This window comes from Phalaenopsis equestris, unplaced genomic scaffold, assembly GCF_001263595.1.
Source record: "Phalaenopsis equestris unplaced genomic scaffold, ASM126359v1 Scaffold234734, whole genome shotgun sequence".
Lineage (NCBI taxonomy): Eukaryota > Viridiplantae > Streptophyta > Magnoliopsida > Asparagales > Orchidaceae > Phalaenopsis > Phalaenopsis equestris.
Window position 1 is genome coordinate 173727 of NW_018252638.1, and position 13087 is coordinate 186813.

Sequence of the window (13087 nt, forward strand, 5' to 3'; positions counted from 1 at the left end):
TATAACCAATGATTTTCTTAAGAGGTCATGATTGCTTAATAAATTTATCAAAAATATGTGATAGCTAAAAAAAAAAACAATTAAAGAGCTGGGCCCAATCCGCTACTTTACAAAACAGATTCGTATTTCTCTATACTTTGCAAGAAAATTATTACATACGCAACACAATATGTATACTCAAGTAATATGCTGCCATCTGTGCTGTATCGAGCCCATATTCTATGGAGATTATTTAAGTAGAACCACAAAACATTAATTCTAATAATATCACAATAAACTCTAAATAATCTCTCAATAAAACTCAACAATTCCATTCCACAATAATCTCATAAAAACATCCTATTAACCCTTCAATAATCTCCTTCCCTGCATAACCACACAATAAGCCGCAATACCCTCCTCTCGGCATATTTCTCGAGGCAAGCACCGAGAATTTCGTTGAGTGCTCCGGATGAATAATTTCCCCTTCCGCTTCGCTTCCCCGGCTTCCTCCGCATAAAGGCCTTTAACCGCCGGCCCCTTAAAAAACCTTCCTCCTCTGCTCCTCTGCTCACGTTATCCAGATTCAATTTTCCGCTAAGCGTCCCTCTCCCTCATCCTCTACTCTGTTAACACCATGTCGTCTTGCCGCTGTTATCGACATCTTCATCTCGCCAGGAGCTCGACTTGACCCATTTAAATCCTATCTAGCCCCGACTGTTACGGAGTACATCAACATCTAGCCACCTAAGCCTGGTAAGCGTGGTACTCTGATGCACGTGCAATCACTAGCTGAACGTATTTCAACCTAAGCCATTGACTGCTTCGTCCTACGTCTCTGAGAACTCCTTTCAGTACTTTTACCCGCTCCAAGACTATTTCAGCATGCGAATTCAGCGAAGTGTCGGCCTTTTAAGTGCCCTCAGGTTTTTTTGTTCGGAAAGCTCAGTTCTTCGTACGGATAGTCCTATCATCGTTTCGGGAACAAGCTCTCCTTGGCATGGTACTTTACGGTTTCCAGTCATTGCTTTTACTAATATCAGTGGTTATATTTTTTTCGATGGCTATTTACGTTGTCGATGTGCTTATTTCCTTGAATGATCTCAAAATTTCCTTAAAATGATTGGTTTAATTGGACGAACCTACTTTTTAGCTGGATTAATCTGTGAATGTCGTTGAAATGGAATAGGGTAAACTTATGACTTTATGTTCATGGGAAAGTGATGATCTGAAGGATAATTTTGTAAGGATGAAAACCTGTTACAAATATTATGTTAATTGAAAACAAGGCACGAGACTATTTACACAAAAGTTGGCGTAACGTAATTTACAGATAAAGAGGCTACAGTCTATTGCAGACTGATATTCAGGCAAGAAGCAACTAAATATTTGGTTTAAAGGTCTTAGGTTGAACTCTATTTGTGACTTGCGCTTTGAAATCTAGGGAGCATGCCACTTAGGCTAGAGCTCTTTGGTGGAGTTTTTGTTCAGTAGCATTAGGGGGTGTTTGGCTGGAACCCTTATTTACGTTAAATAGGATTTAGTAAATCCGATAAATCTTGATTTATATTGATAAAGACGGCGATGGAGACGACGCTCGCTGAACGGCAAAGTAATGCTTAAATCTGACTCGCAATCAGTTTTAGTAAATCTGGATTTTCTTCGTAAAAAAGACGAAATGTAGGAAGAGAAGAAGGAACATGAAAAGAATCAATTTAATGGAGTGTTGGATTTAATTTTTGTTTTTCTTTTACGTTTGGCTGGATCTACGCTAAATCCATAGCTAAATTTTATTAAAACTATGCTACCAAACACCCCTTAGGGCATGTGATTTTCAACTGATGTATAATATTATATTTAAATCCATGGAAGGAAATGTTTCCATTATAAGAAAAAAATTTGCGCATTATCTTGAAGTCGTGTCACTTCAATATGCACTACATTATGTTATTCTTGTTTTTTATTTTGGCTGATGCGGAATTGGTTGGTTCTGTAAGGGGACAAGACTTGTTTAAGCCTTTAAATAATTAATGGACAAAGTTATAGATTGAACTTGGAGTTAGAATATGATATTCTAGATTCATTATTCCACTTTTATTGTTGTATGTTGCCTAGAACTTAAATATAAGATCATGCAATCATTTATCATAAAATCTATTTATTTATTTTTTATTTAGATATGGAAATCTTAGTCATACGAAGAAACGAGGATCTTGTATTAATGTTTGTTGCATGCGAAAGGAATTCTTGCAAACCACGAATTGGGCAAGCAAATGGAAATTGAGATCGCTATGCTTAGGAGTTTTTGGGCACACCCATAACAAAATAGATAATTTTTTTTATCATGAAAGATTCATAGAAATTAGTGTTTAGCCTAAATGATCAACTTACACGAGTAGTAAGATTTGATTAAAGAAATTCAACCTCCAAATAATTGGAGGGATGATGTTAAAATAAAAACAATGCATATGGATTCTATTGTTTATAGCAATGTTGAGAATGAATGGGTGGTAATAACAACTTTCAGCATGGATTTAAAGATAAATGTTGTTTGTTGCCGATGCTTTAAGTTTGTGTAGCAACTTAGGTGTTCAATTTTGGGTTGGCAATGACGGTGAATCCAAGTGTGGTGATGGAGCCATTGAAGGTGGTAGTAGAAATAAACCTAAAGGTGGTACTTTTGATGCACTCAATCGTAATGGTTGCAACAAGATCAAAGGTCATAACTAGGTTGAACTAAAGAGTGATGACTATGATGAGCTCAAAGGCTGTATTGATGATCATGTGGAGTGTGTTTTTAATCATTGTAGGACATGTAATTTCTAGTGATTATATATACAGGATATTTTTGGAAAGAAATGATTTCATTTATTGAAGTTCATCACACATTATCTAGAAGCTCTGAATAATTTTAAATGCATTACACTATTGTTATGGTTTTTACTTTAGCAAATGAAGAATTTGTTGATCTTGTAGAAGAGCCGATGTTTCTTTTAGCATTTAAAGAAGTTTTTCTTCTTTATGTTTTTGGAATAAAACCAAAATTATTTCAACATTTTAAGAATGTTTCGAATTTATTTGATGCGGAAAGCTTGCCTTGATTCCAAGATTATACTAAATGTATTGGTTTGGAATGAGAATGTATGTTATGTGTAATTTCTTGGTGAAGGAAAAAATAATTATTGAGCTTTAATTTCCTAAGACTTGGTTACAAGATAAATAGCTGGGGCCATCACATTAGGAAAGCCATACAATCAACCACAAAATCCCCATGCTAGAAAAAATAAATAGAAATCACCAACAATAGGCAATTCTAAAAGTAGGAACATCTAAAAATAGATGAAACCAAAAGCAAAAATTTCTAAAATGCTGACATCCTCTTAAGTTGAAGTATAGATATCTATCATGCCTAACTTGCTTATATGGAACTCAAAACTAAGCCTGCTGAATTATAGATGATACCATATTTTTTCAGACATAAGTACAATATTTGGATGTTGATCTTCTGTCACCAATTGAGCCCGCCCAATCTGAATCAGTGTATGCCTCTATGTTCTGTTGTGTGGTCTTTTGAAAGAATAAGCCATCATCTGGTGTACGTTTTAGGTATCCGAGAATCCTGTCAACTGTTTCAAGGTAGGGAGAATGCATAGATTAAATTCTGGAGGTACATTCATGTACACTTATTCTTCTATATCCTCTTTGAGAAATACATTTTGTATATCTAGGTGTTATAGAGGTTAGTAAACGTTAGCTGTAAGCGACAGAAAAACTCTTTCAGAGTCTATTTTTGTTATTGGGGCGAATATCTCTAAGTAATCAATGCCTTTTGTCTTAATGACTAAGTGTTGTACCGTTATGAGTAAGTAATATCTTGGCAACCAGTCGAGTGTTGTACGGTTCTGAGAAGGCTATCTGGAATTTACTTGACTGTAAATACTTATGAATCCAACAATTTTCTTCGCATTAGGTTGATCAATCAATTCTCACTTGCCATTTTTTCAGTACTTTCATTTCATCGAATACAACCTCCTTCTACTTGGGAATTTTCAGAGCATCAGGCATAGTATTAAGAATCTCCGTGCAAGAGTTAATTGATGCTGGGTGAGATTTTTATATGACATATAATGAGACAATGGATGCTGCATTGCAAGCAACAATGGGAAAACTGAAATCATTAGATTTAGAATTAGAGCTAAAGTCAGGTTCAGAACTCGAAGATGAAGTAAACTGACTGATGAATTGGGTAAAGGCATAATGAAGATAATATCTGGAGTGTTCATGGATTTTGGGTAGTTCACATGATTCGTAAATTTTTTCTTTTGAGTTGTCCTTTATTGCGAGTAGACAATGTTAGCTGGTATCAATTTTGTAATTCTTTTTCTTATTTCCTCCTTGTTAGTGGTTATATGATTATGAACATCTTGAGATGACATTGTAAGAGGACCTAAATCATCTTCAATATCGTTAAAAACTTAACCCACTTTCTCGTGATATAATGTAGTTTGGAACGTTGAACAATCATGGTTGGGGGGAAATTATTTTGAGAGTTTTCGGTTTGAAAAAAAAAATAAAAGCAGTAGTCGAATCTTTCTTTTGCCCCCATTGAAGATGAGATGTAAAAAATGGCTATAATTGGAAAAAGGTGATCCATAGTAACAAATAATTTTTATAGAAATAGAATTAATACAAATTTATACTCTTTTTGGGTAGGAGCATAACCGACAAACATATATTTGGCTTGGGGTTTATATTTTTCTTGATTATGATTATGAATGTGAACAAATACAATACACCAAAATATCTTTAAAGAAACCGAGAGCTAATTTTTTTGGTAAATTTCATGAAAAATATCAAAAGGTGTTCAAAGTTTAAAATTTTATTGGGTGGTTTATTTATGAGGAATGTAGTAGTAAGAACAACTTTTACACAGGAAATTTTGACACCTGATTTGTAAATAACAATGCCCCCACTATTTCTAATAAGTTTTTGTTTTTTCTTTTAGTCTCACATTTTGCTGTAGGGTGTCGGTAAAAGTGCTTTGATGAACTATTCCTCTTTCGAAAATATTGACCCAAAATATTTTTGAAATACTCTAGGCATCATCACCATAATATTTAAATAATTTTTTAAAATTGTGTTTGCATCATGGTGTAAAAAATTATTCACTCCAAATTTTTCTCTCATTACATACACTCACTTAGTCTTGTATGATCATTAGTAAATATGAAAAATAAACTTTTTCAGACTATGTAAGATATTTACAAGGATCCCATATATCCTTATAAATCAAAGTAAACAATGTAGTTTATTATAAATTTGGGGAGAAAGATCCTACGATGATGTATGATAAACTGTAACCTTCACCGTGAAAAGATGACAATTTTTTATTCTAAAATAAATTGGGAAGAAAAATTTTAAATATTGAAAAATTAGAATGATCTAACATATTTCAATAACATAATATCATTATCTTCAAAAATAAAATCATAATTTAAATTATTACTTTGACGTCTATTCACATCAAATCCATCATCAACATTTTAGAGTCTATCATTTTTCCTAGAACTGCTAATTATCCTTCTAGTAGTCAATTCATGAAACTCATAAGTATAGAAATTAGCTTGACATTGATGATCAGAAGTAATTTTACTAATGAACAATAAATTACAAAATAAATTAGGAACGTGGAGCACGTCATGAATGATTAACAATGAGGTGAATTTGATAGTTCCTATTCAGGTAATTATTGACAAAGAATCATGTGTAGTTTTGATCTTTTTATTACGTGCACAAGGTCTATATAATGAGAATGATTTTGAACAAGCATTGATATGGTCAATTAGGCCAGAATCAATTATCTAAGAATGAACAAAATTAAGGTTAAAATCTAACAATGGAGTTACTAAAGAGTTGCATTTCTATAATGAAAAGAAAAACGTAGTCGGTGATAATTTTGTAGATTGAAATTAACCTATGTCCCAATTGCTTCTTGGTGAAAGAGAGTGCATCCAAGTTTGCAGAAGACTCTTTAGTTTTATCAGCAGTGGCTTGATAAACTTGTTCTTCTTGTTTTGGATTTTGATTTCTAGTTTGCAGCTTTATCATGAAGCTTTCAACTTGTCCCCATCACATGCCACTGGTTTTTGCAATGCTCGCACCAACATGGGTTGGGCAAAGTTGTTTTAGAATTACTGGAATCAGTAGAAATGGTAGAATTTCTTTGGGCGCTAGTCGTCACCAACTTGAACATCATTATTAGGGGAGAAAAGAGGACTGGACAAATTCGAGTTACTTTTGTTTGAGAGTTATTTCGACCCTTAAAGCTGAGTAGAGAAGTCTGCTAAAAAGTCTTTTGTAGAGCATAAAGCCGAATTCCTCGATGAAAAAATGAGTTCTAAGATTGCATCACCTTTAATGTAGTGAGTCATGATTTGGGCTGTTGTAGCAATAAGAAAAATGGTCCGGGCTTGCGGATTGAAGTTCAAACCAACAAAGAAATTGAATGAGGGGCACTTTGTCTATGGGTTAGAACAGGTGGAGAAGGCGAAGATTTCAAGCAGGGAAATTCGTTAGGAGCAGAGTACGACTATGGCTCATGCGAACAAAGGGTGGTTTGAGAGTTTCAAAGGTCTTCCCACACTGTAATCCTATTTTAAGGGAGATTGAATGGAGTGTCTTTGAATGGAAGATCAATCACGTGTTCAATAGAGATGGGAAAGACAATAGCAGCCTTGGGGAACTCCTGTTTCTACCACGCCTTCGAAGCATCTCGAGAGGCCGCACGTCGTAATTGAAGAGTCACTAGCAGTGTCTTTGGTGAGCTACCGCTTCACAAGCATCCTCACGATCACACGTTCCTTGCCGGGAGCTCTTTAGTGAGTTTCTCCCGCCCATGACCGAAGCTTTGGATTTCTCCCACCCACGACCACAATGCTCTGGTGCTCAAAGCTTCAAAAATTGGCGTCGCCACCTCCACTTTAGGAACGCTAGATTTGATACCAAATAATTTTTGAGAGAGAATAATTATTCCTCTTCAATTTTTAAGATTGAGTTACAAGATAAATAACAAAGGAATGCCTCCAGATTAGTAAAACCACAAAATCTATCACACAATCTCCATGCTAGAAAAAAGAAATAGAAATTACGAATAATAGGTTATTATAAAAGTAAAAACTATTAGAAATAGGAAATAATAAATATAGAAGATACCAAAAGCAGAAATTTCTAAAATTCCAACATTATGTAAGGCAACTTTTGTAGCATTTATTTATTTATTCACATATGGGATTTGTTTATGATTCGAAATAACAAGGATGTTGTATTAGTATTTGAAAATAATGTTGCCTTTATAGGATAGATGATGGATTATTCTAGGGCATGGAAATGGACACTTTTTTTGCGATGGGCCGTGTGATACTAAAAAAATGCTCCTGAGCTCTCATGTGCTAGAACTAGTGATTTTATTTTGGCGTAAATTAAATATTTATTTAAATTGATTTTCTTTTGATATGGAATGAGAGTTTTTGTAGTTATATTGTTCAAGATTTCCTATGGATGTAATCTCCACAATTAGTCACCACTCTTAACCAGAAGTGTACTATTAATATGCAAGACTTTTAGTATTTGTTTGGCATTAGGATTCCCCAAATTTAATGCGTAGGATTTAGGATAGAAGGAGGATGGATTTGAAGTTAGGGCAGTGTAAATTCTTAAATTAGAGTTTGTTCTAATTCCAATTGATATTGATTGTAATTATTTTAGGCAGTGGAATGCAACAGAAGGGAGCGAGGTTATTTTGAAAGCACCTAGAAGATGGTGAAAATGTAGAAGAGAGGGAATTGAGAGGGATGCATTATCCAGTACTTATTAGAAAGAAGAGCGAATGGCTTTTCATTCTGACAAAGAGATAAGAGGGTTCCCATGATACCGCCGTAGGAGAGGAAGATAATAAAAACAGAATTAAAAAAAACAATTATCTTTTCATTTTTTTTAAGAAGATTTATATACATACCACTTAATTCCATGTATTTACATATCTAACACCTAAACTTTAATTTCTTACATATATGCCACCTTGCCTCTGCATAAAAAGGTGTATTTCAATTTTTTAAAGCTGCAAAAGTGGTATTTTTGATGTAACACGAAAGATTTGGGCGGTGTAAATGTAAGAAGTAAAATGTAGGTGTTAAATATGTAAGAATTGGGTTTGGCAAATGCCCCATTTTTTTATTTCATGAGTCATCCAAGTATCTATTATTATAAGCCTTAGGTTATTTATATAGCTGTAGGCTCACATCAGTATGATAAAATATGCGTTCTAGTTGGTTCCGTCATATTATCCTAGGCAATTATTTCCTTGATTGCTTTCCTTTTAGCGCTTAAAACATGCATGCTAGCCGATACTTTATTTTTTGACCTAAAGTTTCTTCTTACAATCAGCTTTGATTCTTTGAACAAAAGAATCCTCTTTCTGTGTTGGAGAAAGAAGTCAATCTGTGATTTATATTTTTCTAAGCAGTGCTCTAATGATTTCTTAAATTATTTATTCTTTATTGTTTTATCATATATTGTGGTCGAAATAAAAGTAAAATTTGATTTATAAGATTTGGTTTGAACTTAATTCCATAAGGCCCATTTTTCTAAAATTGGTGTTTTATTTTTTTGATGGAAGTTAATCTTATCTTTAACTTCATGATATAATTGGCGTTTGACGGCACTGGTCAATCACTTTATATAATTTGTAATTTTTGTCATACCAATTGTTATACACAATGTTCTGCATCATACTATACGACTGCAGTAAAAAAAAAATCATGTTAATGTGCTGGTTTGGAATTTTCAATGTTTTGTAGGTTCTATTGGCGTGGGCAAGTGTGATTATTTTTTTTCTACAGTCCGTACGAATTCCTGGCAGTCAATGTTGAAGATTTTACTGTTTGGATCAACTGGTATGTATCTAATAATTAACTCAATGTTCAGGATTATTCAATTGACTGGATCTTAAATATTAACTTTTGATATTATCATTATTTATCATTTTTTTAATTTCTTGATAGCTCTTGCATATCTTTACAATTTCTGATCCCAACTCCATTGTGTAAGCTAGTTATGTTGTATGTTAAGATGACCAGTTTGATTAGATCAAGAATTGCACATTGCATTTTCTGGTGAAATATAATATATGTTTAAAAGAAAAAGTAAGTTGCATGATACCGGAGTTAACTTAAACCATAATAGGAAAAAAATACATATTAATATTTAAAGTAAATAGGCTGTTACAATCAAATACACTTGAAATGGGAAATACAACGCACATGACACCCACACTCACAGTGCTGGTGATAATGGTTAGGGGGCTTGAAAAGTGGTGAAGAGGTAGGGAAGGGGTTTCTTGGCTATGGATGAGGGCCGACTATGATTATAGGCTGCTGGAACAGAAGGGCTGCAAGGGGCGATAATTTGAACGGCAATAGTTTGCTGTTTGAGGCGACTGAACCACAAGAAAACAAAGAAGGGAGGTGTTGCAGTTGTGGCAGCGACGCTAGAGGGTTAGACGGTGATTCAAAAGGAGGACAACAGGGATTGTGGGATGGAGGTGGCTGGGACAATGATGGCAACACATGGGAAAGCTGGAATAGCAGGGAACTTGGTTTGGAATGCAGGGATTGCGAGATGGATAGCGTCGACAGTTGTTCCGGGCAGCAACAGCAGGGAAGGAAGAGCGTAGAGAGGATATGGAAGGCGGAGTAGGGAAGATAAACACCACCTTGAGAGAGATATACAATCGGAGCACAACTCAATCGTTCGGATACAACTCTCGAAGGGGGAAAATGTATGCCTGCTGCTATCCCAACAGAAATCTGAGTCAAAAACTGACTTTCAAAATCTAATACAACACATATAAGAATCGAGCAAAAAAGATTGAAGGATATTTAAAGAAAGCATAAGAAAGAAAAACAGGATTATCTCGGCCCAATCTTTTGCGATTTTTTTATCCCACGGTACTGTCTCCCATGTCAATCTCTCAGTGTTGGGGGAGCTTCGGCTTCATTAGTCGAAACTTTTGTCTCCTTATCGTATGGCGTTAGGTCAGTATGTTGATGGTGGTGTAAGCATTTTAATCTCGCGTTGGCATTCCCACGCACATTTTGATAGAACAGGTATCCATCTTGTTTTGGCACAATCATAAGTGGAACTGTACGTGGATGGGTATCCTCACGAACCAAGCCTAAAACCGTCAATTACATTCTTCCACTCTTCATACTCATCTGAGTGTATCTGCTAAACTAGTATGTAAGGAAGAATTAACTTTGGGATGAAATCTTTGGCAGGCTGGACCACACTGAAGTATAACCACTCAAGAGAGACATCTTCTTCTTCTCTGAAAGGACCTGTATCCCACTATAGGATGTTCCATCCTACAAAGCCTTTAAGGCGATTTCCAACTCTGTGGTTCACCCATCCCACTTGATTAGCTGTCGGTTGGTATACTATTGAATTGAATTGAATTTAATATACCCCAGTAATTCCTTATGGGCTTCCACAAGTGACACAAAAGAGTCTCATCTGAGGCATATTGGACCTCCTTAAGCTGGGGCAACTCAGGAAGTAGCCTATATATTTAAAAAGATTGAATTTCTCTTAATGGGATTGCGTTGTATCTTTTACCGACTCCTCAAATTCATAGCCCTTTTAGACATCCAATACAAGTTCTGATGCTCTTCTCAATGTCTGCAAAATGGTAGCTTGAGGCACCATGCTCTTCTCAATGTCTGCAAAATGGTAGCTTGAGGCACCAAAATCTCATACTCTGCATGAACGCCTATTGCCTTGGACTTACTACCTTCTAGAACAATTGTAGTCAACTTTGCTAGAGTGTCTCTCCTGGGTTCATCTGGAATCGCCAACTTCTCTTCTCGTTAGTAGGAAATTTAGTAGCCTCTCTGAAATCTTCACCTGCTCCTGAATCATTATTTATCTCTTCAACTGTTTCCTGATTCATAAAAGAGATTCTTCTCCTTGTTGCGCAATCTGATTCAGTATGCCTAAATCCATGACTCTTGAAACACTTTTTAGTTGAAACGGATTTGGGATTATAGATTGGTTCCTCTTGTTCTCCACTCTTACCTAGTGCTTTATTAGGCGGGGTCAAATTGAATGTTCCCTTGAGTGTACTCTGGCTATAAGATCCTTGGGTTAAACCTTGCTTGTAAGATGTGAGCCTAATGATGCAGTCTCTCCTCTTTTGAAGCTAGGGTGTGAACCTCTGGTCTATAGTGAGCTGGTGGGTACTGGCGCTATATCTTCCATTTTATCTTGGACCAGGTAGTGATCTTGTATTTTTCTTCACGCTGACGTTTGTGTTTCATATTTTTCCACTAAAATATTGCACTCTTCTCTATCTTGCTGATAGCTGAAAGACAAACTCAAGTCTAGAGCCACTCGACGAACTTGTTCGAATTCATGTGGTCGTTGAAATAAATCCACATTTACTATAAAATTTCAACTTCTCAAATATTTGATATCTTTGAGGCAGAAGTTTTTCACCTTTAGAATCCACATAATGGAAGAGGTTCACTCAATTCCTTCAATCCAGTAAGTTATCGTTGAGGTTACGAGTGACCCATCCGGATTGCCTTCTCTTGAAAGTAGTAAGCCTCGACTGTAGTTGGCGGGTTTTCCACTGCATATCCTCCCTAGAAATCCCTCGGACACCTCTTCGTGAATATTTTATAACAACATCATGTCCTTTCTCCTCGATCAGGCTTCCAACGATTATCTCCTGGTGGCATGAATAGGTTATGGGTGTGTGTTGGTGGAAGGAGGTGTGTAAGGGCGATGAGGGTAAAATAACAACGACAATCCGTTATCCCACTAAGTGGGGTAGGGTGATGTAGGGTTAGAAAGAAAGATTTTAAGTGGAGGTAAGTTTCGGGGTGACAGATGTTAGAAATTCTAGGATATGACTAAGGTTAGACTAGCTCTGACACTAAATGATACTGGAGTTAATCCAAACCATAATAAAAAAATAAATATTATTATTGAAAGCAAATAGACTGTTATAAGTAAACTCACTTGAAAGTGGAACTACAACACTCACGACACAAGCACTCACATTAGGGCAGCCCCGAGTGATGGTGTTAACAGTTAGGGGGCTTGGAGAGGTGGCGACGAGGTAAAGAAGGGGGCAGGCTGTGGATGAGGGCCTGCAACGATTATAGGCTGTTGGAACAACAAGGCCACAAGGTTCGACGATCCAAACAACAGCAGTTTGCTGTTTAGGCCGGGAACGCAGTAAAATACAAATCAGCGACAGTGGAGGGCTGGACTGCTGATTCGGAATGAGGACTGCAAGAATTGTAGAAGGGAGGTGGCTGGGACAGCGATGGCAGCAAGCTGGAAAGCTGGAATCACAGGGCTTGGCCTGGAATGTAATAACTGCAGAACAAACAACGTTGATAGCTATTCCGGGCAGATGCGACAGGGAACAAAGAGCGAGAGTAGTGTAGGGAGGATATATAAGGAGTAGGGAAGATAAACACCACATCGGGAGAGAGATACAACCGCAACACCATCCAATTCCGCGGATACAACCCTCGAAGCGGGAAAGCGATGGCAATAAGCTGGAAAGCTGAAATCATAGGGAGCTTGGCCTGGAATGTAAAAACTGCAGAACGAACAACGTTGATAGCTATTCCGGGCAGATGCGGCAGGGAACAAAGAGCGGGAGTAGTGTAGGGAGGATATATAAGTAGGGAAGATAAACACCACATCGGGAGAGAGATACAACCGCAACACCATCCAATTCCACGGATACAACCCTCGAAGCGGGAAAGCGGACTTCGACGGCTATCCTGACAGAAATATGAACATAAAACTGACTTCAAAATCCTAATACAACACATATATAGGAAATGACTAAAAATGAATGGATGATAATAAGAAAGAAAACATAAGAAAGGAAAATTTGATTATTTCGGCTCGTCTCCCGCAATAGTTATTCACTGCTATGAAAACTTTGAATGGTAAGCTGACACGTCACTGCATTTTGTAAATGTAAGGTTTTCGGTTTCACCAAAACTAAATATCAAGTTTGACCTTACAT

General features: G+C 36.3%; 1 protein-coding gene across 5 annotated transcripts in view; it reads left to right on the forward strand.

Annotated features, from left to right (window-relative positions):
- Positions 1–377: 377 nt before the first annotated feature.
- The window catches only part of LOC110039005 (kinesin light chain 4), a 121311-nt gene continuing 108601 nt past the window's right edge, over positions 378–13087 (forward strand). For 4 of the 5 annotated variants that reach the window (XM_020743938.1, XM_020743940.1, XM_020743941.1 and 1 more), the window contains exons 1-2: positions 378–982; positions 8835–8930. In XM_020743938.1, coding sequence (XP_020599597.1) covers positions 865–982; positions 8835–8930 — 214 coding nt within the window. In that variant the 5' untranslated portion in view covers positions 378–864. The remainder of the gene's footprint in view (positions 983–8834; positions 8931–13087) is intronic. The other variant, XM_020743939.1, reaches the window with a different exon arrangement.